This window comes from Quercus lobata, chromosome 8 (genome assembly GCF_001633185.2).
Source record: "Quercus lobata isolate SW786 chromosome 8, ValleyOak3.0 Primary Assembly, whole genome shotgun sequence".
NCBI lineage: Eukaryota > Viridiplantae > Streptophyta > Magnoliopsida > Fagales > Fagaceae > Quercus > Quercus lobata.
In genome coordinates, this window is record NC_044911.1 from 44281816 (window position 1) to 44307774 (window position 25959).

The 25959-nt window shown below is 37.5% G+C and overlaps 3 protein-coding genes across 6 annotated transcripts; 1 reads left to right on the forward strand and 2 right to left on the reverse strand.

Annotated features, from left to right (window-relative positions):
* Positions 1 to 564: 564 nt before the first annotated feature.
* Positions 565 to 2466, forward strand: LOC115955537 (pentatricopeptide repeat-containing protein At2g42920, chloroplastic). Its single transcript, XM_031073684.1, has one exon. The coding sequence runs from the start codon at positions 684 to 686 to the stop codon at positions 2301 to 2303; it is 1620 nt and encodes a 539-aa protein (XP_030929544.1). The 5' UTR covers positions 565 to 683; the 3' UTR covers positions 2304 to 2466.
* Positions 2467 to 2653: 187 nt separating this feature from the next.
* On the reverse strand, positions 2654 to 3756 carry LOC115955538 (AT-hook motif nuclear-localized protein 16). The gene has a single exon (XM_031073685.1). It carries the CDS (start codon positions 3611 to 3613, stop codon positions 2810 to 2812), a length of 804 nt encoding a protein of 267 aa, XP_030929545.1. The 5' UTR covers positions 3614 to 3756; the 3' UTR covers positions 2654 to 2809.
* A 966-nt stretch (positions 3757 to 4722) lies between these two features.
* On the reverse strand, positions 4723 to 25919 carry LOC115955536 (TMV resistance protein N-like). 4 transcript variants are annotated; one of them, XM_031073680.1, is made up of 4 exons: positions 25103 to 25914; positions 20759 to 21854; positions 20356 to 20631; positions 4723 to 5532 (listed from the first exon to the last, which is right to left on the reverse strand). In XM_031073680.1, the coding sequence occupies exons 1-4, from the start codon at positions 25600 to 25602 to the stop codon at positions 4951 to 4953; spliced, it is 2454 nt and encodes an 817-aa protein (XP_030929540.1). In that variant the 5' UTR covers positions 25603 to 25914; the 3' UTR covers positions 4723 to 4950. The 4 variants fall into 4 exon arrangements, with proteins under 4 accessions (XP_030929540.1, XP_030929543.1, XP_030929541.1 ...); XM_031073683.1 differs by lacking the exons at positions 20356 to 20631; positions 20759 to 21854; positions 25103 to 25914 and adding exons at positions 5852 to 5902; positions 6027 to 7116; positions 8285 to 9070 and having other exon boundaries at positions 4740 to 5532; XM_031073681.1 differs by lacking the exons at positions 20356 to 20631; positions 20759 to 21854; positions 25103 to 25914 and adding exons at positions 5627 to 5902; positions 6027 to 7116; positions 8285 to 9070 and having other exon boundaries at positions 4743 to 5532.
* Between the last annotated feature and the right edge of the window lie 40 nt (positions 25920 to 25959).

The window sequence follows — 25959 nt, forward strand, 5'->3', positions numbered from 1 at the left end:
CAATAATTTTTTTTTTTAAATGGACAATTTACATTTTATACCTAATAATATCCTTACAAATTTTTTTAAAGAGTTAACAAAATATAAAAATGACTATCAATGATATTTAAATTATATATATAAGAATTATATTATGCATCTTTATATATATCGTTAAGTATACCCATGCATATGCATGGGGTTACAAGCTAGTATTTAAATAAATATTGGTTATTATTATTTTAATATATATTTAAATTACTGATAACATGGCAAAATCCAAACAACTTATTTCAAACTGAATAGGTAGAATTTTATGAACTCTATAGTAGAGTTACTCTTAAGAAATATTTGTGACACAACAGTCATTAAAGGGTCCATGAATAATTCTAGAGCATAGATACTGAACAAAAGGAAGCCCAGTGGGGTTTATGAACTCCAGACATTGCAATTGACCAATCTTGTTGTGTAGTACATTTCTAGTCCATGAGAATAATTGAGCTGTGACCACAAGCACTCCCAGCCCAATATTATCACATCAAAATACCCTGCCCAAGCCTAACATGGTAATTGTAATCCATTAGAATCTGGGTGAAACCCCATGTTCCCTCCTTTTCAGTATTTCAACTCTCATCCATTGCTCACAGCCACAGGTGATAGGATTGGATAATATCTTCAGCAACTGAAAACAAGAACCACAACAAATGATACCATCTTGTTGCTGCTCACTCACCCCATTATCATCATCAACCTCCATATCCAAATTCATCTCAGACCAACCTTACCTCACCATGCTAGAAAAACAATGCACCAACATGAAAGACCTTCAGAAGATTCATGCCAACCTCATCAAAACTGGCTTAGCCAAGGACACTATTGCTGCTAGCCGCATCTTGGCCTTTTGTGCCTCTCCAGCTGGTGACATGAACTATGCTTACTTGCTCTTTACTCATATCCAAAATCCAAACCTTTTTGCATGGAACACCATCATTAGAGGCTTCTCTCAAAGCTCAACTCCACATAATGCAATATCTCTTTTCATTGACATGTTAATATCTTCACCTATTGAACCTCAAAGATTGACTTATCCTTCAGTTTTCAAAGCTTATACTCAACTTGGACTAGCCCATGATGGAGCTCAGCTTCATGGGAGGATTATAAAAGAGGGTCTTGAGAGTGATCCATTTATACGAAACACTATCTTATATATGTACATGAATTGCGGTTTTTTGAGTGAGGCACGTCAAATGTTTGATAAAGATAAGGAATTTGATGTTGTTGCATGGAATTCAATGATTATTGGTCTTGCTAAATATGGAGAAATTCATGAGTCTAGGAGATTATTTGAAAGAATGCAATTCAGAAATGCGGTTTCATGGAATTCCATGATTAGTGGATATGTTAGGAATGGGAAATTGATGGAGGCATTGGAGCTTTTTGGCAAGATGCAGGAGAAGAGAATTGAGCCAAGCGAGTTTACAATGGTCAGTTTGTTAAATGCATGTGCTCGCTTAGGAGCACTTAGACAAGGAGAGTGGATTCATGACTTTATTAGGAAGAATGACTTTGAGTTGAATGTCATTGTTAGCACAGCAATAATTGACATGTATTGCAAGTGTGGCACCATTGAAAAGGCTCTTCAAACGTTTGAGGCTGCCCCGAAGAAAGGATTATCATGCTGGAACTCTATGATCTTTGGCCTAGCCATGAATGGTTGTGAGGAAGAAGCAATTCATTTATTCTCTAAGCTGCAGTCTACGAATTTGAAACCAGATTCTGTTAGTTTTATTGGGGTTCTCACGGCTTGTAATCACTCGGGCATGGTGGATGAAGCAAGGTATTATTTCTCATTAATGACAAATACATACAAGATTAAGCCATCAATAAAGCACTATAGTTGCATGGTTGATGTACTAGGACGAGCCGGGCTCCCTGAAGAGGCAGAGGAGCTGATAAGAAGTATGCCAGTAAAGCCAGATGCTATTATATGGGGATCTTTGCTCTCAGCTTGTAGAAAGCATGGAAACATTGAGATGGCCAAGGAGGCAGCAAAGCGTGTGACTGAGTTGGATCCAAGTGATAGCTGTGGTTATGTGCTTATGTCTAATGTTTATGCTGCCTCCAGTCATTTTGAAGAAGCAATAGAGGAAAGGCTTTCCATGAAGGAGAAGCATATAGAGAAAGAACCAGGATGTAGTTTGATTGAAGTGGATGGAGAAGTGCATGAGTTTGTTGCTGGTGGCAGGCTGCACTATAGAGCACCAGAGATCTACTCTTTGTTGAATGAGCTGGGACTGGTGTTACATGAGATGGAATATGTCTGAAACAAATAACATGTCCAATCCAGTTTTTCAAGCAATTTTGTGGCAGAAGAAAAACCACAATTAAATTGGACTCCTTTTGGTGCATAATCATAATGAGAAGTACTATTAACAATTTTTTTTGTCATCATGATTCAATTCCCAATATCTGAGTTACCAATTTGAACTTCAACATTCCATTTTATTTTTGTGAAAGTTGGAAATTTATATAATTTAGAAGTCAGAAGAAAATAGGTGGTCATTTATGGATTTATGCATGGGGATCAGTATATGTTTATAGCATACCCTGATTTGAAATCTTTACTCTAACAGTAACTAAATGATTTTTCTAAATAATTAGCGCTATATTGATATGGAAAAACAGGCAAAGCCATATAGAATATCTATTAGTGATGCTACAAAGTTACAATGAACTTCAACAATAACATAGAAGGGACACAACGGTTTAAGAGAACTTTTGTGTATGGCTACGACAAACTAATGAATTGCTGCAGTTGCTGCGAAAAAGGCTAGGTTTTTGACATGTTTCGTCCTGGAACCCAAGAGTATATCTCAGGGGGCATAGACATGGTACCATTGGTAAGCAAGTTCTTTGGCATCCCATATAAATCTGAAATATCAAGGTGATGATTCCGACCATTTTGGTAATGTTGATTCTGCATGGCAGCAGCAATTTCATCATCATCTAATGGCAGGCGATCAAAAGTTGCATTCATGAATGATGCAGCCATGATTACAACAGGACCAGATGCAATAAGAGCACCAGCCACACCCCCACCCACTACCTGCCCTTGAGCCCCAGCTAAGTAGATAGTCAGGCCAGTGATGCCTGGTGGAGCAGGTGGAGGCAAGATTGATCCAAGCAATGAAAGAATCTCAAACCGCCCGTGAAGGGTCACAATTGCCCCAGAGGATGTTGGTTGTCTCAGCGTGACATTTGTTACACATCCACTCCCACTAAGTATGCAAATGCCGCGCTGCTTCCTCCTTGCAAAATTAGCTAAACTTTCACTCACATCACAGCCAGAGCTCACTTCCATAGCATGTGCACGAAGTGCATTTGCACTGTCTCGGGTAACAATAATTGGTGGCTTTGGCTTGTTCTTGGAACCAGCTGGCCTTCCACGAGGTCGCCTAATGGTCTCCCCATCAGCTATCGAAGAAACTGGTGATACTGCCTTTGGCACTTTGGGAGACATGAGCACATCAATGGCAGGCCTGTTGTTATTATTGCCCTTTTCAGGTTCTTGGTTTCTATCCATGGCATTTTTTGATCCAACGGAAGGGACTGTTAGATCTGCACCTCCAGCCATTCTTCATACACTGCTTAAAGCACACTCCCTTTGCTGACAAATGAGTGGAAATTCACCAAAATTGTGATCAAGATGTGAGTTTAAGTAGTCCATTTTGTCAATAATTTTATCCTACCAACCCAAAAGAATGACAGTGGATTAGGAGATGGTTAAGTAGATACAGTTATGCAATACCAACCCTGTAATTAACTGAGGTTTTGAGCTACTTGCAGTGCCTAATTCCCAACTGACTGTTCCTTCATGTCAATTGTCTTCCCTAACAGATGCTCAAATCACATATAAATATTCCACTTTGGCAAAATCATGACTTCTTTTATTATTCAAGTAATCATGTTAGGTAACAGGCACAAATAACAAATCAGTACTACAACAAAAATGGGGAGACAGATAAATGCCTTCCGCAATATCTGATTCAGCGTCCAAGTGAACTATGAACTCTTTTCTTTCTATCTTTTTTGATGAGTGAAATATGAATTCTATCCAACTGTTCAACCAGAAAATTTCCAATAGGAAGAATCAAATTAGTCAGCTACCAAACTCAAAAATCATGCCTCTAGTCTAAATGGAATTAGCCAAAGCCTTTGAGTAACTCTTAGCTTGAGGGGGCCTGTAACCAAGAGTCACTCTTTGAGTAACTCTTGTCCGGATTAGCCCAAGACTTCATATTTGGATAAGCCAATTTGAAATAGTTTAAAACATTTGTGTTATACAACCAAAAGATTTCTTAATTGAGCGGTGATAATTACACAATGTGTACGAGACATACAATGCCATGTCAGCTGAAATTATGTTTTGAAAACACAATTTCAGTTAAAATTGTGAAATTGTGTTTTGACCATTTGATTTCACAATTATAACTTAAATTCTGTTTTCAAAACATGATTTCAAAGAAGCGTGTACAAAGTGCATGCAACAATGAGCATGTAATAATAATTAACCTTCTTAACGTTAAGATATTTTTATTTTTTTTCCATTAGACAATGTTTTTATTAGGGGGTAACTAATGTAAATAATCAAGATTTTTAGTACACCGGTTTGCCAATTTCACCACCTCAACGAACTCAAATCCTTTGAGCTGTAAGCCTGCAACATTACTCATTTATTAATTCCAGAATCCCATTTATATGAATTCTAACATTATTTCAATGTAAGAATGCAATAAATGTGAAAAATCAGGATGTAGTGCGAGGCAGGAGAAAGCAGCGTGTGAAGGAATATAAAATAAGTAAATTTAAAGGAATAAAAGTGAAAACTATGATAGAGTTCAAATTTACACTTTTTTTTAATGAAAAGTGAAAGAATTCTAAAAAATTTCTCTTGCAAGATCCGTTTGATGGTCAGGACAACTTTGATTTGACCCGTCGACATGAACCTTTAAAAAATTCTTCTACCCATAACCATATCGATCTTTTTCGAGCGGGAAAACTCTCATGATCATCAAATGTAGCTAATCTTGAGCATCCCAATACAATGAAGTCTCTTAGTAACTCTAATTGAAGAATGGCGCAGGGAAGATGCACAAGATTTTTGCAATGGCTTATATTCAATAAGGAAAGACTAGTCAAATGTTCAATTGATGAAGGTAGGTCTACAATTGCAGTCCCATTTACATGAAGCTCCCGTAACCGTTCCATGTTTTTTGTAAATTCTGGAATCTTCTTGACTTTAGAGCAACCAGAAAGGGTAAAAATTTCAAGAGATTCCATTTCAAGCTTGCTAGGAAGACTTACAAGACTTGTGCAATCTTTCAAATTCAAAAAAATAAGGCGTTTAAGTACACCAACGGATGGGTGAACCTCAATTAAATTTGTGCAGCCTTCAAAATCTATTCTCTCAAGCTCTCGTGTCTCCGAGAAGTCTGGAGTCCTAACAAGATTTCGAGAGTGACTGAGTTTGATGAATCTTAAACTGTCCAATTGCTGTTCAAAAAAAGAATAAGGTTTGGAATGATTACTCATTAGAATTTATTTTAGTAAAATAAATAATATAGAGAAGTTGACGAAACAACATTACCTTTACTCCATTCCAAAGTAGTTCAATGTTGCTATGACACATTCTAAGTTCAACAAGCATCTTAGGTTCAAAATTTGGTGGCAAAGATTTTAAAGAATACCCACTCCATTCAACAAATCTTAACCCATTAGGAAAATGAGTGAGTTTATGCTGAAGTTGCACATTATGAATTTTGAGCAATACAAGACAATGCATCTTTGAAAAGGCTTCTGGATGCCAATGTACCTCTTTTTGTGCAGGCAAGTCGAGGACTATGCTTTGAATAGCTTTTGTTCCCTAATAATAAAAAACAAGGGATTGGTGAATTGCATAATAAGAGTGCAAGATACTTTAATGTTTATTTTCATGAATAATAGAAGGGATCTATATTTAAGTCGAAGATATCTACATAGCCTCTTACCATATTGTCTGTAAGCACAAGATCAATGTCCTTCGGCAACCATAATCTACTTCTCTCCCAAGGAAATTTAGGGGACTCTCTAAAAATGATTTCCCGGCCCATTTGTTGTACCAGTGGATGCATCCACAACTGCTTGTCTAAAGAAACACTTAAGAGAGATTTATCAATAAGAATACTTATTGCAATTTTCGGGTAAAGTTCAAGATAATCTAGTATTTCTACTATGCGATCTTGGTCCTCCCCATTAAAGAAACATGCAATATGTAGAAATGTTTCTTTTTCTACTTCTTGTAGACTATCAAAACTTATTTGAAATACTTGTAAAATTTCTGTTGGAAAATTATTTTCCAGCCTCTCTAAACAGCTTTTCCATGCAGGGATGCTTCTGCCGTCTAGAAAAGAACCCAAAAACTTAATTGCTAAAGGAAGGCCATGAGCATAACTGACGACATGATTGGACATCTCCATATAACCTTCAGGAGGATGTTCACTGCCGAAACACGTCAAGCTCAAAAGACGAACAGCCTCTTCACTACTCAATTCCTTTGGCCTATGTATTTCGTCAACTTCTAGTGTCTTAAGCAAATGTTCATCTCTTGTTGTAATGACAATTCTACTGCCAGGACGAAACCAATCACGCTTACAAGCCAACTTATATAATTGGTCCAAACAATCTACATCATCAAGAACGAGAAGTACCTTTTTATTACATAGCCTATGCCTGATCAATCGGACTCCATTGTCAACATCAGATATCCTTATGTTTCTTTCCATAAAGATGTCAGAAAGAAGTTGTTCTTGCAAATAAGCTAAACCCTCTCTTTCAGCTGTTTCTCTAACATTATGGAGAAAGCTACTAGCTTCAAATTGATTAGAAAAGCTATCATAAACCACTCGTGCAATGGTTGTCTTACCGATACCACCTGTCCCATATATTCCAATCATGTGAACATCAGTCAAACCTATTTTTAAGCATGAATATACTTCCCATACACGAGAATCTATTCCGACCAAGCCCTCATTTAGTTTTATGGAACTCAGTGTTTTGAATATCTTCTCGACAATTGGTTCAATATATTCTGATTCCTGCCTGCAAAAAGAGTGAACAGCTAGAGTTTATTTTTGGGCCCAAAGTATAAACCAAAAAAATTTTGGAATTCAAGGATGAAAAATATACTAAAATTCAATACTAAATTAATATAGGGAAATAAAACTAACATATATTTAGTGTTAACAAAATATAAACTAAAAAAAAGATAAAAAAATCGTAATCTTTCAATACATTTTAAATATATTAAGTGCTAACATTACTAATCAAAATGACATGTATGATCCAAATGACAAGTCCTCTTCACAGCTTTCACTCACAATTGATGTGTAGTTCTTCCTGTTGAAATAGTATGCGTGCCATTTGTATTAAACTACATGTTGTGCAATATTTATGCTTTGGTCAGCAGGTGTTAGTTAGACAATTGCAGAACTAAAATGTGTTAAGACTGTGTTTTCATTATATAAGAACAGGGGAAGTGTATTAACAGAGCAAGTGTATATTTCCCCTTTGGTAGAAGGTGAAGATCAAATTCTCTTCACTACTTCTTGGGCTACATGGGTTAGAACTTGTCTCAACAAGAAAAACTCACATTCTTGGCCAAGATATTAGCTATTAAGTTGAAAATGAAGGAGGTTTCAAGAAGATTATTTGCAAAAAAAAAAAAAAAAAAAATTATTTGAAATCAAGTTTGTTGTTGCATCAAGGTATTTTATTTGAATTTTTTCTAATTGAATTTTCAAATTCTAGCAAGTATGATGTTATGCATCACGTGATCTTGACTTTAATTATGCTTCGTATTTCATGGATAAGATGCATGTAGATAATTCAACAATAATGTATAGGACAGAGCTGTACATTGGTATACGTGGGTTGAGTTTTAGAAGCTATGCGCTATAAACTTCCCCCTAAATCAATATCCTTGGTGCCCTTAAACCCAAAAAATAAACAAACCAATTAGCACAATTACAAAACCAAAATGGTTTGTAGTGCTTGTTGGTAGTGACGAGTGGCCAAGTGAGTCGGCAACAAAGTGAGTTAGAATAATTGATATAGTATTGCTTATGGTGTTTTAAGACCCCACCCCATCACAAGTTTTCAAAACAAAATCGAATGAAGATATACTGAATCTAAGCCTTACGTTACAAGTCAATATTCAAAAGGTAGTATATTCAAAAGCTGTGAATTGAATAAGAAGAAAAAGGCTTACCCCTTGGGTATAACCCAACCACTGATATTGGCGACTTCTGTTAAAGCATCCCTCCATCTTTTCACCCTCTCCAAATTCTCCTTAAAAACTTCTTCATGCTTTGCAAATGCTTCACCAAAACTCCCTTTCTGCTTCCGTACCTCAGTTGGTTCAACATCATAGAAAACTGGAAAAATTGTATGACCCTTCATTTTCTGGCGGCATTCGACAATCTTTGCAAGTTCATCCAAGCACCAACTGGAGGTTGCATAGTTTTTTGAAAAAATGACGACTGAAAACCTTGACTCTTCAATTGCTTTCAAGAGTTCTGATGGAATGGGTTTTCCTCTCTCAAGTACTTTATCATCTCTGAACGTGGAGATTTGTTTCTCAACCAAAGCGTCATATAGAAGACGCAAAAAACTGTGGCGGGTGTCCTCGCCTCTGAAATTAAGGAAGACCTCGAAAACCCATTTACCGGTACGCAACGAAAAGGTGCTTCCGTCGTTTATAAGAGCCATTGGGTATGCTTATGCTTGCAAGGTTCGCAAAGGAGTGATTTTTTTCTTGAAATGGAACTACGTTGTGTCAAGAATTGGAGAAATGAAAGAGAGGGGTGTGCGTGTGAAAAGTGGAAATTAAATTGCAGATTTGAGACATGGAGATGCAAAGACCGAGCGAAGACTCAGCTAGTTCTAGGAAGAACATCAATGGGTTTTTTTTCGCGTAGAGAGAGTGGGAAAGTAAAGGCAATACGCTTGCTTGGGAAAGGACCCAAGTAGAAACTTTTGGGCAAAAGGGATGAGGTCCTTTTCTCCCTTTGGAGTTCGGACCCATCCCCCGCGAAGACTATTATATTTAGTGGGTTTGTTTGGAGGTGAAATAGATAAGATGACAAATTTTGAAAAGGAAATAGGAAAGGAAATTTGTTTGGAGTGTGCATGGTTCCGTGAGAATGATGAAAAATAAATGGTGGGATTTAGGTATTTTTTCTCTTGGTTCAATAAAAAGTTTCTGTGGGGCCGGAGAATTTGTGGTCCCGGCCCACTTTATGCTAGGGCCCAAGGCCTAAGCCGAGGAGACCTATAGCCGAGGACGCATAATAAAAGCCCAAAAAGGCCCAAGGATATGGTCGAGGATGATCTTATGCTCAACATCCCATAGAACGCCTAAAGGAAAGGACGAGCTCAGTGCAGGAACAGACCAAGTGAAAAAACTGTCAATTCAGCAGTGAAGCATGCTGCGTCTGACAGGACCATACCTTTCGCCATGCTATTCAGCTTTTACAACCACTCCCAACCACTCCAGGTATGGGCTGATAGGATAAGTATCAACCCCAGAAAGTGGAGCTGACACGTAGATACTAGAAGGGAGGTAAATGCTAGTATAAAAGGGAGGTAAAACCAAGGGGGCCGGGGAGGCCCTAGAGGGGGGGGGGGGAGAGAATAATAACATTAACCTCCTCGGACAAGGTCCAAAGATCGGAACCATTCATGTCGCCACTAGAAGAAAGTTTTGTTAAACTCGTCAGGATCACCTTCATTCAAATTTCCATAGACACCATGGCTAACCATGGCTAACCGCTGTTCAGTGACCTGGGCCTAACCTTTCAAGCCCACGCTCTACAAATGATATTGTTCGGGCCCTTAAATGTACGAACCCAATATCTTTTTTGGGTCGCTACAAATTGTGTCCTTACAATTGGCGCCGTCTGTGGGGAGGCTTGCGCGTTGGCACAGGTGGTGGCGGAATTAAGCCTCTGTCAAATAAGGGTCTGCGAAAACTCCTCCATTTCTAGCAACACGCTGTTGTTGTCCTGACATAAATTTCCGCTAGGGGCTACACCTCGTAGTGTCAATGGCACGGGCAGTTCTAAGGGCCTCCAACATCAAGTTAATGCCCCACACCTTGGTTGAGGGGTTAATCCTAGAAAATAAAAAAATAATATAAAAGAAAGACTAAAAGAGTTTTGGACAGAACCAAGGCATTGTATGGTCCTCAGACTCGGGCCTATGGGGAAACCAACTACTCAAAAGAGTTTTGGACAGAACTAAGGCACTGTATGGTCCTCGGACTCAGGCCTATGGGGAAACCAACTACTCAAAAGAGTTTTGGACAGAACCAAGGCACTGTATGGTCCTCGAACTCGGGTCTATGGGGAAACCAACTACTTAAAAGAGTTTTGGATAGAACCAAGGCACTGTATGATCCTCGGACTCGGGCTTATGGGGAAACCAACTACTTATAAGAAAAATTACAAGTTTTGGACAGAACCAAGGCACTGTATGGTCCTCGGACTCGGGCCTATGGGGAAACCAACTACTTACAAGAAAAATTACAAGTTTTAGACAGAACCAAGGCACTGTATGGTCCTCAAACTCTGGCCTATAGGGAAACCAACTACTTAAAAGAGTTTTGGATAGAACCAAGGCACTGTATGGTCCTCGGACTCGGGCCTATGGGAAAACCAACTACTTAAAAGAAAAATTACAAGTTTTGGACAGAATCAAGACATTGTATGGTCCTCGGACTCTGGCCTATGGGGAAACCAACTAATTAAAAGAGTTTTGGATAGAACCAAGGCACTGTATGGTCCTCGGACTCGGGTCTATGGGGAAACCAACTACTTAAAAGAAAAATTACAAGTTTTGGACAAAACCAAGGCACTGTATGGTCCTTGGACTCGGGCCTATGGGGAAACCAACTACTTAAAAGAGTTTTGGACAGAACCAAGACACTGTATAGTCCTCGAATTTGGACAAAACCAAGGCACTGTATAGTCCTCGAACTCAGGCCTATGGGGAAACCAACTACTCAAAAGAGTTTTGGACAGAACCAAGGCACTGTATGGTCCTCGGACTCGGGCCTATGGGGAAACCAACTACTTAAAAGAGTTTTGAATAGAACCAAGGCACTGTATGGTCCTCGGACTCGAGCCTATGGAGAAACCAACTACTCAAAAGAGTTTTGGACAGAACCAAGGCACTATATGGTCCTCGGACTCGGGCCTATGGGGAAACCAACTACTTAAAAAAGTTTTGGACAGAACCAAGGCACTGTATGGTCATCGGACTCGGGCCTATGGGGAAACCAACTACTTAAAAGAAAGACAAAGAGTTTTGGACAGAACCAAGGCATTGTATGGTCCTCGGACTCTGACCCATGGAGAGATTGCCCATTAAAAATTGGATTAAGTCCCAGACCGAGTGGAAGTCCTGATCTATCCTCGGATCCTCAATTCTAAGGGAACTAACGTAAAACGAGTGTTTAGGCCTGGTATAGCCATACCTTGGTCCTCGGACCAGATGCCAAAAACGATTAAGTTCATATGTTACCAAGAACGCGGCCAAGCCCCCTAGTCCTTGGCAACCCTCTCGAATGGTTTATTTTAGGTTACTCCTTCTCGGATGACTGCCTCGCGCGCAATACAGGGCATTCGGCTGTTATCATGGTTAGTCTCGTATGTTTAATTTACTGTAGGTTAGTATTATTATGCTTGACGGTCTCAATGAGTTCGTAATAATAGCTTTTTGTTACAAGGGTTTTTGCCCTAAGTATCACCCAAAAAATATAATAATAAAAAACACCCATATGAAATACATCCCTTCACAAAGTAACTACTGCAGAAAAGAAAGAATATGTAGAACAAAACAAAATCATCTTTTATTAAAACAAAGAAACAGTACAGCGTACAATGAGGGGCTTGAGTAAGCCTATACAAAAGCTAACTACAGAAGCAAAAAGAAAAATATACATGGAAGAGAAAAATCCTTCGAAACTCTGCTCTGGTAGAGATTATGCATGACAAGATGGCCCACTAACGGAAGAGAAGAAGAAGCAGAGGAAGAAGAAGCAAAAACACCAAGGTAGCCCCGATGATGAGAAAGAAGAAAAAGCGGAGGCGAAAAGGGACACCAGTGAAGGAAGAGAGGAAGACGTAGGGATGCTTAATCCCCGCATCAGCTCTGACTCCTAACACGCCGGTGTCATATTAGCAGCGCTCGAGAAAGAGCGGATGGTACTGACGACGAGAAACCCCACTGCTGTCACACCAAAAATCTAACGCGACTAGCACTTGCTTCGGATTTTGACTGAAAGAGGTGGAGGCATCGCTCCCACCTTGCAAAAGCGGAGACCTACCTTGAGTCTGTGTCTCCCCTGTCCTGGCCGTGCCATATTGAGTCTCGGAAGGACCCAATGCCTCTGAAGCGGGTATGGTTCCTTCATCCCCACCCGTGCCTCAAACATATCACTCTAAGGTGTGATTGCGCTGGAGATGAGGGCTTGGAGCACAGCGAAAGGATTAAGAATCTGAAGGGATTGAAAGATCTTCACGAAAAGGGAGTGACTCCCCACCCTGCTTCTTATATAGAGGGCAAGTGGGTGGCATTTAATCTATGCAGATTTCCAAGAAGCGCTACAGACGAGACAGTTTCTATTCAACTCCCCACACCGTCTACAACCATAGGATTTGGGTGGCCTCGTGAAGGGGACATATTAAAGACGCGCCTCGAGCACTGAAACGGTGAGGACGCCGCGTGAGTAAATCTAGAGGAATGTCTCATAATCCGGCGCACCTCCCATGCGAATGGAGAGACACCGACATTAATGAAGTGCAGAGCTGGGCAAGCCATGATGTGGACCTGACATCACCAAAACCCACCTCCCCAACCAAGAGGTCGGGCAGCTGGATTTTAAGGGGTAATTGTGGGGTAGGAGAATTTGTGGTCCCGGCCCACTTTACGCTAGGGCCTAAGGCCTAAGCCGAGGAGACTTATAGCCGAGGATGCATAATAAAAGTCCAAAAAGGCCCAAGGATATGGCCGAGGACGATCTTATGCTCAACATCTCATAGAATGCCTAAAGGAAAGGACGAGCTCAGTGCAGGAACAGACCAAGTGAAAAAGCTGCCAATACAACAGTGAAGCATGCTGCGTCTGACAGGACCATGCCTTTCGCCATGCTATTTAGCTTTTACAACCACTCCAGGTATGGGCTGATAGGACAAGTATCAATCCCAGAAAGTGGAGCTGACACGTGGACTCTAGAAGGGAGGTAAATGCTAGTATAAAAGGGAGGTAAAATCAAGGGGGCCGGGGAGGCCCTAGAGAGGGGGGAGGGGGGAGAATAATAACATTAAGCTCCTCGGACAAGGTCCAAAGACCGGAACCATTCATGTCGCCACCAGAAGAAGGTTTCGTTAAACTCGTTAAGATCACCTTCATGCAAATTTTCATAGACACCATGGCTAACCATGGCTAACCGCTGTTCAGTGACCCGGGCCTAGCTTTTCAAGCCCACGCTCTACAAATGATATTGTTCGGGCCCTTAAATGTACGAACTCAATATCTTTTTTGGGTCACTACAAATTAAGTCCTTACAGTTTCCTCTCCAAAATGAAAAGAAAAATGAAGAGAGAAATTGGATATTATTTTTAGACAAAAATGCGCATGTATAATTGCACATTCACCCACTTTTTCTTTTTTTACCTGCCTCTTTTTATATATTTTCTTCTTCTTTTTTTCTTTTTTTATTTTATTTTTTCTTTTGGTTTACTAGGCAGGCGTCCGCGTTGCCTTTTTTTTTTATTTTTTTATTTTTTTATTTTTTTTTATAGATGTATTTTTTTATGGATATAATTTATATTTTTTAATAAATTTGGGTGATTGATTTTTTTGGTTATTTATCACTTTTCGAGTTTTAATTGAGCATCATTTTTTTAATAAGGGTATATGTGTAAATTTGTGTAAATTTACTTTTTCCATCCTTCCATTTTTCCACTCCTAACCAAACAAAAATTAGGGAAATTAAAATCTTTTCTATCCTCCCGCTTTTCCATCCTCTCACCATTTTCTATCCTCTCACTTTTTCACTCCTCCAACCAAACGGACCCTTAACCCCCCTACCTAATCAAAATTTGAAAAATAAAACATATATTAATCATCTATTTTAAGGAATTATTTATAAAAAATTTAAAAAGTTGTAAAAAAAAAAGTAACTTTATAATTATATCATAAAAAAATTTTTAAAATGATTTTACTAATACATGTCCTAAGGGCATAGATTAGTAAAAACCATAAAAAAAATCATTTATATATAATTTAAAGAAAGATAGATTTCTGATTTCATTAATTAATATAGTTTTAAAATTGTACAATGAGCACATCCCAATGATACAATTTTCTACCAAATCTTTCACTTAAACTGATTCACACTTTCATAGTAATATAATTATGATTTTGGCTTCTTTGTAGTAGTCTTAGCATTCATATTGAAGGTGTTAAAATAGCTTTAAAAAAAACTATTTTTAGTACTACAAACACCAAAATGCATGCTATGTTAGAGCTACTAAGTTTAAAAAAAAATTTAACAACTTGCTATAATAAAATGCTACTAGTTTTTTTTTTTTTTTAATTTCTCTCTCTTTCTCTCTCTCTCTCTCTTACCTAGCACTCTCTTTCCTCTCTACTTAGAACTCTCTTCCCTCTCTCTCCTCATAGATTGTGGGCTTGCAACTGGGTTAGATTTGATTTTTCAATTTTGGTTAGGTTTGGTTGATCTAATGGGTTTTAATTGATTTGGTTGGTTTCGGTTGTAGCGGCAGTGGGTAGGCTATGGATGTTTGTGGCAGTGATGGTGGGTTGCTAGGTTTTATAGCTATTTGTTGTGGTTTTCCTTTATAGTAATAAAAAAAAAAAAAAAAAAAAAAAAAAAAAGAGTTGCGGTGGGCTAAGAGTGTTTGTGGTGGCTAGTTGTAGTTTTGAGTGGTTGCGGTAGCTTGTTGTGGTTGGTTTCTATGGAGTTTTGTAGGTGGATGTTCTATACTATTTTAATGGGTGTTTATATTATTTTAATGGACAATGTGCTAAAGTAATAAATGAATGTAGGGTGTACTATTAAATGGGGTGATAAAATAAATAAAGTAGGTTTTTGAGGTGTTAAAAACTAATTTTTTTAGCACTACCAATGTGAATGCTTGCATTCAAATTCGGGGTGCTAAAAAATTTAGCATTTAGCACCTCAAAAATCTAAACCCAATCCAAAATCAACCCAACCACAAACCCGAAAATCCATTGTGACCCATATACATCATTAGTCACTCAAAGCTTAAGCTATCACTATTTGAAGCCCAGGCAGTGGCAATTCGAAACCCAAGGATCCAACGAGAGAGAGAGAGAGAGAGAGAAGAGAATGTGAGAGACAATGAAAGTGTAAGAGAAAGAAGAGAGAAATTATTTACAAAATGAGTAGCAACTTGTTATAGTAACCTACTACTAGTTACAGATTACTCTAGCAAGTTGTTAATAAATTAATTTTGGCAATGATGTAGGTCAAACACAAATAGCTTAGGATATTTTATGGGCTCGGTAATAAATTTGATATAGGTTTGAACAAAAATTCATATCTTCTTAAGCTTTTAATTAATTGGGAGTTGATACCACATGTCTAAAGCAAATGGGCTTGATAAAATGCCTAATATAGGCATGCTAATATACTTGTATTGGATCTTGAGCTCAAAAGCTTGGTATTGTACTCGAGTTTAAGCTTGATATTGAGCTTAAGCTTAGCTTACGCAATGAATTATGTCAAGCGAAGTTTAAACTTTTGGACTATCTAAGAAGCTCAAGCTCAAACCGAGCTTGAACATTTTACATTTCTTGTCAAGCCGAGCTTGAATATTCAATACTTGACAAATCTCAGCTTGTTTACAACCCTAAAATAAGCCAACTTATTTGCTTAAAACTAGTTTTTATCTTACACTTAAGCAAATAAGCATTACCAAACCCTAAGATTCAAGGAATTTTTTAAGATTATCAACCAATTTTAAATCTCTTGATTGGTAGCAAACAAGTTCCTTTAGGCCTTTTTTTTTTTTGATGAAAAATTTAAAATATATTTGTCTCATTTCGTAGGTGTTTGGGATGCCTGAAAGTGTTGTTCAACGGAAAAATTGCTTTCCAGTTGAGCATAAAATAAAGGCACTTCACCCAAAAATCATCAATTGAACCTCCACCCCCCACTATTAGCGATCCAACCACCACCCCCATTAACGTTCTCAGTCTCTAGTTGCCAACTACTGCAAGTCGCTACCACTATTGGTTGCCGATTACAATTATTTTGATAGAATTCTCCTTTTTTTATTATTATATATGTACGTGCTTAGAAGATGAGAAAATTGAGAAAGTAGTAGAAAATATTGTTTCCATAGCATTTTTAGAAATGCAATAAAACAATTGAAAATATTTTATTTTTGAAAAATTATTTTCACCTAAAAAATATTTTGCAGTTGAAAAATATTTTCTGTTGAGCCAAACATAACTTAAAAGTGAGGACAAAATGGCCTTATGCCTTTTTCACCCAAATTATATAGCCTTATGCCCCCATTTCCAAACTAATTAGAGAAATGCCCCTCTTTTGTAACTCGATTTTCTCAAAATTGAGTTTAAAAAAAAAATTTGGAGCCTTATAGTGACGTTTTTAAGGACCTATAGTGACGTTTTAAGGACTTATAATGACGTTTTGTAACTCGATTTCATGGAGCTCGAGTTACAAAACACCACTATAAGTCTTTAAAAACGTTACTATAGGTCTTTAAAAACGTCACTATAGGGTTTAACTCGATTTTGACAAAGTCGAGTTTCAAAAGAGGGGCATTTCCCTTATTAGTTTGGGAAGAGGGGCATAAGGCTATATAATTTGGGTGAAAAGGGCATAAGGCAATTTTGTCCCTAAAAGTACACGTGGCTTTTTTAACCACCATGTAATGGGTTGGAAGAAGTTTCCTCCAAACCTATTTTGAGGTAAACCTTTTATGTTAGGAAAGAACAAGGGTCATTTTGCAATGGGTAAAATCTCCAAACAAGTAGAACCCATCACTCCAAACCTAACATAAAATCCAAAACCCACATCTAAATAAAAGAAATAGAAAAGCCCAATAAATCTATACTTGGAAGTGTTGAATAAATCTAATCGGTCAACACTCCATACAAAATTACAGAAATGTCACTGAACTTTACCAAATCTACATTTTAACTCCTAAACCTTTTGAAAAACTATATTTTGACTAGTAAATTGCAAAGTACATTCCTGAAGTTTGGGGTTGCTTGGATTTTACATTCAAAAATTTCAAAATTTTGATTTTACACCTTGAAATTTGGTTCCATTAGCAATTACCCCGTAGTTAGTTTTTGTTATTAAGTGACACATCATCGTGCTGATGTGTTTTTTTTTTGGCCAAATTAGCCTCAAACGAGACCATTTTAGTATTAAAAAAAAAGAAAAAAAGAAAAAAAAGAAGAGTTGGCAAAGTCAAACGATGTCGTTTCGCCGAAAATGAAAACACAAAACTCAAGCTTAATGATACGACACCATTTTAGCTGTGTTTTTCTTCCTCTCCAATTGTGTCTCTCTTTTCCCCTCTATCTCTCTACCTCTCAACAACCCATAACCACTACTCACCACTCAATCCCATATCAACCCAACCAACAAAACTTAGCCAACCACCATCCAAAACTGAAACCACCACCACAACTAGCCACACCACCAATCACAACAACAATAATAACCACCAACATGCTACCACCATGCCACACTCAACAACAACCACCAAAACACATTAATATTAAATCAACAACCACCGCAACCACCACCCAACAATAGCAAACTACACCCAAAAACCACTGCCAATCACCCAAGAACCACTGCCACACACCTAAAATCGCACCCACTAGCCACAATAATCCTAAACACCCAAACCCATCAACCACCAACAACCACCACACCTGAAACAAGCCATGAACTAGTGACAAACATTGTGACCAAACCCACTTACAAATCACGAACCAAACTACAAACCACAAACCAAACCTAGATTGGAACCATTAACCACCACCACCCTAACCCAAATTGGAACCAAAACCCAACAAAAATTAACCCATGAAACCTATGAATTTAAAAGCCAAATGCGAAAGAGAAAGAGAGTTTCAAAGAAGAAAAAGTGAACTCACTATAGTTGGGCCACTGGCTTAGACCTAATTTGGTTAGGCTAATGGGTTCACTATGAGTCGATGGTTTTCATGTGGATGGGCTCTGCGATTTTAGGTGGATGTACTCTGTAGGAAATTCTCTTTGTTCTCTTTGAAATGGCATCGTTAAGGGCTGATTTTGAGGGGGAAAAAAAAAATCCACGTCAGCACAATGATGTGTCATTTTACTGCAAAAACTAATAGCACGTGGAATTGCTAACAGAACCAAACTTCAAGGTGTAAAATCAAATTTCTAAAATTTTGAGATGTAAAATCCAAATAACCTCAAATTTCAAGGGTGTACTTTGCAATTTATTCTATTTTGACCCCAAACTTAGATTTAAAACTCATAAGTGGATAGATCCTTGGATAGCTGGCATAGGAGGTACCCTAGGGCATCCTCCACCCTTTCCATTTCTTGTTCCAAAAATTTCTAAATGTGTTGTCTATTGACATTCTTTGTTGTCTTTAGATTTTGACTCCATTGCCCCTTGCTATGGGCTAGATTCATCTTGAACCATATAAAAAATTCTTCGGTCTGTTTTCTAGTGGGTAAAATCTTATGGTCATCATTAGAGTTAGCTAATTTTGAGCATCCAAAAAAAAATTTGTTAGGGACTACAAAAAAATGTAAGGAAGACATGCCAGATTTTTGCAATGGCTTATATTAATAAAGTGAGATCAGCCAAATATGTTCAATTGACGAAGGCAACTCTTCAATTTATGTCCCATTTAAATGAAGCTCCCGTAAGTGATACACTGCTACATGTAATATGTAAATTTTGGTATCTTCTTGACTTGGGATGTAAAATTCAAACAATCTCATATTTCAGGGGTGTACTTTGCAATTTACCCTATTTTGACCCCAAATCACAAGTGGGTAATTTGTAATTTCTCATAAATAAATTTAAAGGAATAAAAGTGTGTTAAGACTTGAGAGCTAGTGTGATATGTAGTTTTGTAAATAGAAGATACAAACGGCAGGTAGCTTAAAAGTACTTATAATGGAGTTAGTTAGTTATAATTTAGTCCACGTGGAAGCTGACTTGGAGTTTGTTATGCCATGTCATTGTCAGCTGTTCTGTTATAGTAGTAGTTAGTTTGTTACTTTTGTTTCCTCTAACTCTGTACTATATATATGAACAGAGCTTTATAATTCTTTTCTAAGCTTAATGTAATATTCAAAAAAAAATTTCTGAATAATGCAATATTCATTCAATATTAATAAAGTGAAAACTATGATACAGTTCAACGTTTACAATTTCTTAATGAAAGAATTCTTTAAAAAAAAAAAAAAAAATCTTGCATGGCCCGTATGACCGATCAGGAGGACAAGTCCAACAGATCCATCATCTTGAGCCTTTGAAAAATTCCTTCACATGAAAATAAATAAACAAAAAAAATAAAATAAACCTCTGAAAATATTTTCTACCGATACCCATATCGCTTTTCTTCAATCATCGTTAGATTTTTTATTTTTTGTTTTTTTTGCAGAACGATCATCGTTAGCTAATCTTGAGCATCCAAATACAATGAATTCTTTTAGGGACTCCATTCTAAAAACGGCACATGGAAGACCCGCCAGATTTTTGCAATGGCTTATATTCAATAAAGTCAGACCAGTTAAATGTTCGATTGACAAAGGTAGATATTTAATTGTAGTACCATTTAAATGAAGCTCCCGTAACCGTTCCATGTTTTTTGCAAATTCTGGAATCTCCTTGACTTTGGAGCAGCTAGAAAAAATAAGAATTTCTAGAGATTTCATTTCAAGCTTGCGCGGGAGACTTTCAAGACTTGTGCAATCTTTCAAATTCAACAAAGTAAGGAGTTTAAGTTCACCAACGGATGGGTGAACCTCGACTAAATTTGTACAGCCTTCAAAATCTATGTTCACAAGAAGTGGAGCCCATGAGAAGTCTGGAGTGCTAATAAGATTTTGTGAGTGACTGAGTTTGATGAATTTTAAACTCCCTAAATACTGTTAAAAAAGGGTAGAATGATTGCTCATTAGAATTTATTTTTAATAAAATAAATAATACAGAGAAGTTGAGGAAACAACGTTACCTTTACTCCCTTCCAAAGTAGTTCAATGTTGCTATGACACATTGTAAGTTCAACAAGCTTATAAGGTACGAAATTTGGTGGCAAAGATTTTAGAGAATACCCGCTCCATTCAACAAATCTTAACCCGTTAGGAAAATGAGTGAGTTCATGCTGAAGTTGCACATTGTGAATTTTGAGCAATTGAAGATTAGGAATCTTTGAAAAGGCTTCTGGATGCCAGTATACCTTTTTTTGTACTGGCAAGTTGAGGACTATGCATTTAATAGCATCTGTTCCCTAACAATCATGAAAAAGGGAATAGTGAATTGCATAATAAGAATACAAGATTACATAAATGTTTATTTTCTTTAATAATATAGAAGGGATCTATGTTTAGGTTGAAGATTTCTACCTAATTGCTTACCATATTGTCTGTAAGCAGAGCGTCAATGTCCTCTGGCAACCATAATCTACTTCGTCTCGAAGGCCATTCAGGACATTCTCTACAAACCATTTCCCGGCCCATTTGTTGAACTAGAGGATGCATCCAATAGCAGTTCTTGTCTAAAGATAAATTTAAGAGAGATTTATCTATAAGTTCTCTTAATACAATTTCTATGGGGTAAAGTCTAAGAGAGTCTAGTATACGTACTGTGCGATCTCTGTCCTCCCCATTGAAGAAACATGCCATATGTAGAAATGTTTCTTTGTCTACTTCATGTAGACTATCAAAACTTATTTGAAATACTTGTAAAAGTTCTGTTGGAAAATTATTTTCGAGCCCAACTAAACAGCTTTTCCATGCAGTGATGCTTCCGCCGACTAGATGAGAACCCAAAACCTTAATTGCTAAAGGAAGGCCGTGACCATAACTGACAACAAGATTGGACATCTCCTTATACCCTTCAGGAGTGTGTTCACTGCCGAAACATGTCAAGCTGAAAAGACGAAGAGCCTCTTCATTACTCATTTCCTCAGGCCTATATATTGCATCAACTGCATGTGCCTCTAGCAAATGTTGATCTCTCGTTGTAATGATAATTCTACTGCCTGCACCATACCAACTATGCTCGCCAACCAAAAATTTTAGTTGTTTCAACTTATTAACGTCATCCAGAACGAGAAGTACCTTTTTATTACATAGCCTGTGCTTGATAAATTGGAGCCCGTCATATTCATCTCCTACATTTATATTTCTTTCCATCAAGGTGTCAGAAAGAAGTTTTTTCTGCAAATGAACTAAACCCTGTCTTTCATATGTTTCTCTAACATCATGGAGAAAGCTACTAGCTTCAAATTGATTAGAGAAGCTATCATAAACCACTCGTGCAATGGTTGTCTTACCGATACCACCTGTCCCATATATCCCAAACATGCGAACATCAGTCGAACCTATTTTTAATTCTGAATATACTTCCCATACACGAGATTCTATTCCGACCAAGCCCTCATTTAGTTTTATGGAACTCAGTGTTTTGAATATCCTCTCAACAATTGGTTCGATATATTCTGACTCCTGCCTGCAAAAAGAGTGAACAGCAGGAATTTATTTTTTGGGACCAAAGTATAAACAATTTTTTTTTTTGGATTTCAATAATTAAAAATGGTCTAAAATTCAAGAGTAGGTTAAAATAGAAAATGAAATTAACATCTAATAACAAAATATAAACTAAAGAAAAGATACAAAATAATAATGTCTCAATACATTTTGAAAGTTCAAATAGTGTAAAAACACCCTTGAACGTTTAGACCCCCAATTTACAAATTAACCAATTCAAGTTTTATGTCAAACAACTAGTGTGCGGAAAATAAACAAAAGCTATAATGAAGAATTGGAAAAACTATCTAAACCAAATTAAAATCACAACCCACATCAGATAATAAAACGCAAAGATAAAGGGAAGAGAGATGCAAACACAACGACAACACACGATGTGTTATCGAAGAGGAAACCGAAACCCTCGACGTAAAACCTCTCCGCCGCTCTCTAAGCGGTCAATAATCCACTAGAAAATATAGTTAGGATACATGAACAGTAATAGACCCTTCAAGCCTAATCTACCCGATGTACCTAAACCCTCCAAGCTTCTTGCTCCAACGAGGTTGCGCCAAACCTTTTTCTTTTCTAGCTTACCGGATTCCGCTATAATCCATAGCATCTGCCATCCTTGGCATCTTCCAGTGCTTCCCAAAGCTCCAAAAACACTTAACACTATAAATGGGTGTGGATAGTGTTTGGATAGAAATCTCCTCTCAATAGGTATGACAATGAGGGAGGGAATGAGAAGAGACTACAAAGATTTCTCTCTAAGAATGAGTAGCTCTCTCTAATTGGGTGGGTGTTTTGAAGAAACCTCTCTTAGGGTTTTTCTTTCTGAATGGCCACACATATTTTGTGGGAATGAGGGGAATTTATACTGGTGTGAGAATGGAATGCGAAGAGACAGTTTTTCCAAAATAGGGCTGGCTGGCGACTTGATCTCGCGACTTGACTAAGTCGCGAGTTCAAGCCGTGAGCTAACTGAGTGACCAGTCTGGATTTTTGTCATGTAGTGCTCCAGTTGGTACGATTGTTCAGTTCCCTTGCATGCTCTGCGCGTGTGCAACTTTTGGCGGCTTGCAAGCCGCGAGCCTCCCGCGAGATCCAGTCGCGAGTCCCTGCTTCACTGCACAGTCTTGAGCATTTCTTCACACTCTCTAACACACTACCCTTAGAGCATCCATATCAGTTGGTGGATAGTCTTCTATAATACAAAAAACTCCATTTTACACATTTTGGTCAAAAAACCTCCCTCATCAGCTCATGTAAAATTGTGTAAAGTCTTCTAAAATTTTCATGAGCTACAGTAACCATGTAAATTTACACGGTTACTGTAGCTCTTCTATATATTTTTTTATATTTTTTTCTCTCTCCACTCTCTTGCCTTATTAGACCCTCTCTCACCCACTCATCAATGCCAAGAAGAAGAAGAAGCAGTTGACCATCACAACAACCCAGCACCGCTAACTGCTAAGCACCACCACTGCAACACAGTACCACCAACCACCACCACTGCAACCCAATACCGACAACCACCACCACAACAACATGGACACACCAAATCTAGATCCAAATTCATCAAACCCATATACAAATTCATATAAATAATCAAACCAAAATTGGAAAAAGAAGAAGGAGAAGAAGAAGAAAGAAAGAAGAAGATGCTGAAGAAGATGCCAAAATCACCATTTTCTCCGCCCAAAATTTTTGCTTTCTCCACCCAAAACCCTTGCCTTAATCAAACCCAACCCAAAATCATTATCTATAATAAAAGTATAAAACCCAAATTGTAAAAGAAGAAGAGGAAAGAAAAAGATTCTCAAAAAAAAAAAAAAAAAAAAAAAAAAAAAAAGAAAGAGTGGCGGAGATAGAGATAAGAAGAAGAAGAAGAAGAAGAAGAAGAAGAAGAAGGGAAATGGGGTGAATTCAGATTAAAAAAAGGGTTGATGGGGTTAGTTGGGAAATAATAAAAAAAGTAATAAAAATATTATTTTAATAAAAATGTGTGTATAATAGATAAACTGATGTTGGTGTTTTGTAAAAATGATAGTGTAAAATAGAAAAAGTAAGTATTTTGTGTAAAATAGACGGAATCTTTTAGACACACTGATGTGATTGCTTTTACATGATTCTCTCCTAAATACAGGGTTTCTAAGTGCTGTATTACAAGCAAATTTGTCACGGAATAAAGCCAGCACATGGTTGATTTTTAAAGGCAGCACATGGTTGATTTTTTTTTTTTTTTTTGCTAGGTAATTGTTTATGCAGGTGCAGGGGCTCGAACCCCTGAGCTGAAGGTCATTAAAGAGACCGGGTACCACTTGGGCCAACAGGCCCGGTGGTAGCACATGGTTGATTAAATTCAACCATACACATTTCAAATATTCTGTTAACATTACTAATCAAAACGACATGTATGATCCAAATGACAAGTCGTCTTCTCAACTTTCACTCACAAACGAAGTGTAGTTCTTCCTGTTATGAGCCGTTTGTATTAAACTACACGTTGTGAAATATTATGCTTTGGTCATTCGGTGTTAGTGTTTTTTTTTTTTTTTTTTTTTTTTTTTTTTTTTTTTTTTTTGGGTCTAATCAGCGGGGTCGTTAGTTTGACAGTCTTGCGATTTTAGTGGGATAGTTGTTACAATCATAAGGTTGTTGGAACTGACCCCCAACGGCTAGCTAGTATACAGTAATTATCTAACGAACTCTGTTGGACTCTTTTTCCAGTATATAAGAACAGAGCAACTGTATTTTCCGTTTGGGAGAAGGTGAAAATCAATTTTTCTTCACTACTTCTTGTGTTACACGGGTGGAGCTTGTCTCAACAAGAAAAAACCATAATATTGGATAAGATATTAGTCATTGAGGTGAAGAATGAAGATCAAGTAAGTTTCAAGAAGATAATTTACTAAAAATTTATTTGAAATCAAGTTTGTTGCATCAAGGTATTTTATTTGAATTCTTTCTAATTAAAATTTCAAATTCTAGTAAGTATGTGGTTATGGATAATATGATCCTCATTTTAATTCTGATATGTATTTCATAGATAAGATGCATTTAGATTATTCCGCAATAGCGCATAGGATGGAGGCCATGACCCCTGCCCTTTTCTTTTTCTCTAAAAACGAAAATACTAGGTATTTGTGCGTTGAGTTTTAGAAGCTATATATGCCCTATAAAATTAAAGTTGGTATCTAAATGAAAAATGAAAAGAAAAAGGCTTACCCCTTGGGTATAACCCAACCACTGATATTGGTGACTTCTTTTAAAGCATCCCTCCATTTTTTCACCTTCTCCAGATTCTCCTTAAAAGCTTCTTCATGCTTCGCAAATGCTTCTCCAAAACTCCCTTCCTGCTTCCGTACCTCAGTTGGTTCAACATCAAAGAAAACTGGAAATATTGTATGCCCCTTCATTTTCTGGCGGCATTCCACAATCTTTGTAAGTTCATCTAAGCACCAACTAGAGGATGCATAGTTTTTTGAAAAAATGACAACCGAAAACCTTGATCCTTCAATTGCTTTCAAGAGTTCTGAGGGAATGGGTTTTCCTCTCTCAAGTACTTCATCATCCTTGAACGTGGAGATTTTTTTCTCAACCAAAGCAGCATACAGAAGGCGCAAAAAACTGTGGCGGGCGTCCTCTCCTCTAAAATTAAGGAAGACATCAAAAATCCATTTACCAATACGTAACGAAAAGGTGCTTCCGTCGTTTGTAAGAGCCATCGGGCATGTATACTAGCAAAGTTGCTACGATGTTCTCTTCCCAATCTTGAATGAACAAAACAGGTATTGATATTGAGAATACACTTATAATTAGAGTTGGATCACAAAAAGAAACGGGTAAAAAAGAAAAAGGTTGATGTAGGGTTGCAGAGATTGAGAGAAGTGATCTTTTATGTTGAAATAGATATACCTTGTGTCTAGAAGGGAACTAAAAACTGGAAAAATAAAAGAGAAGGGTGTGCAGGTGAAAGCTGGAAATTACAGATTTGAGATATAGATGCAATGACTGTGAGCAAAGACTTAAAAAGTTCTAGGAAAAACATCAATGGGGAATCTTACGCGGAGAGAGAGTGTGAG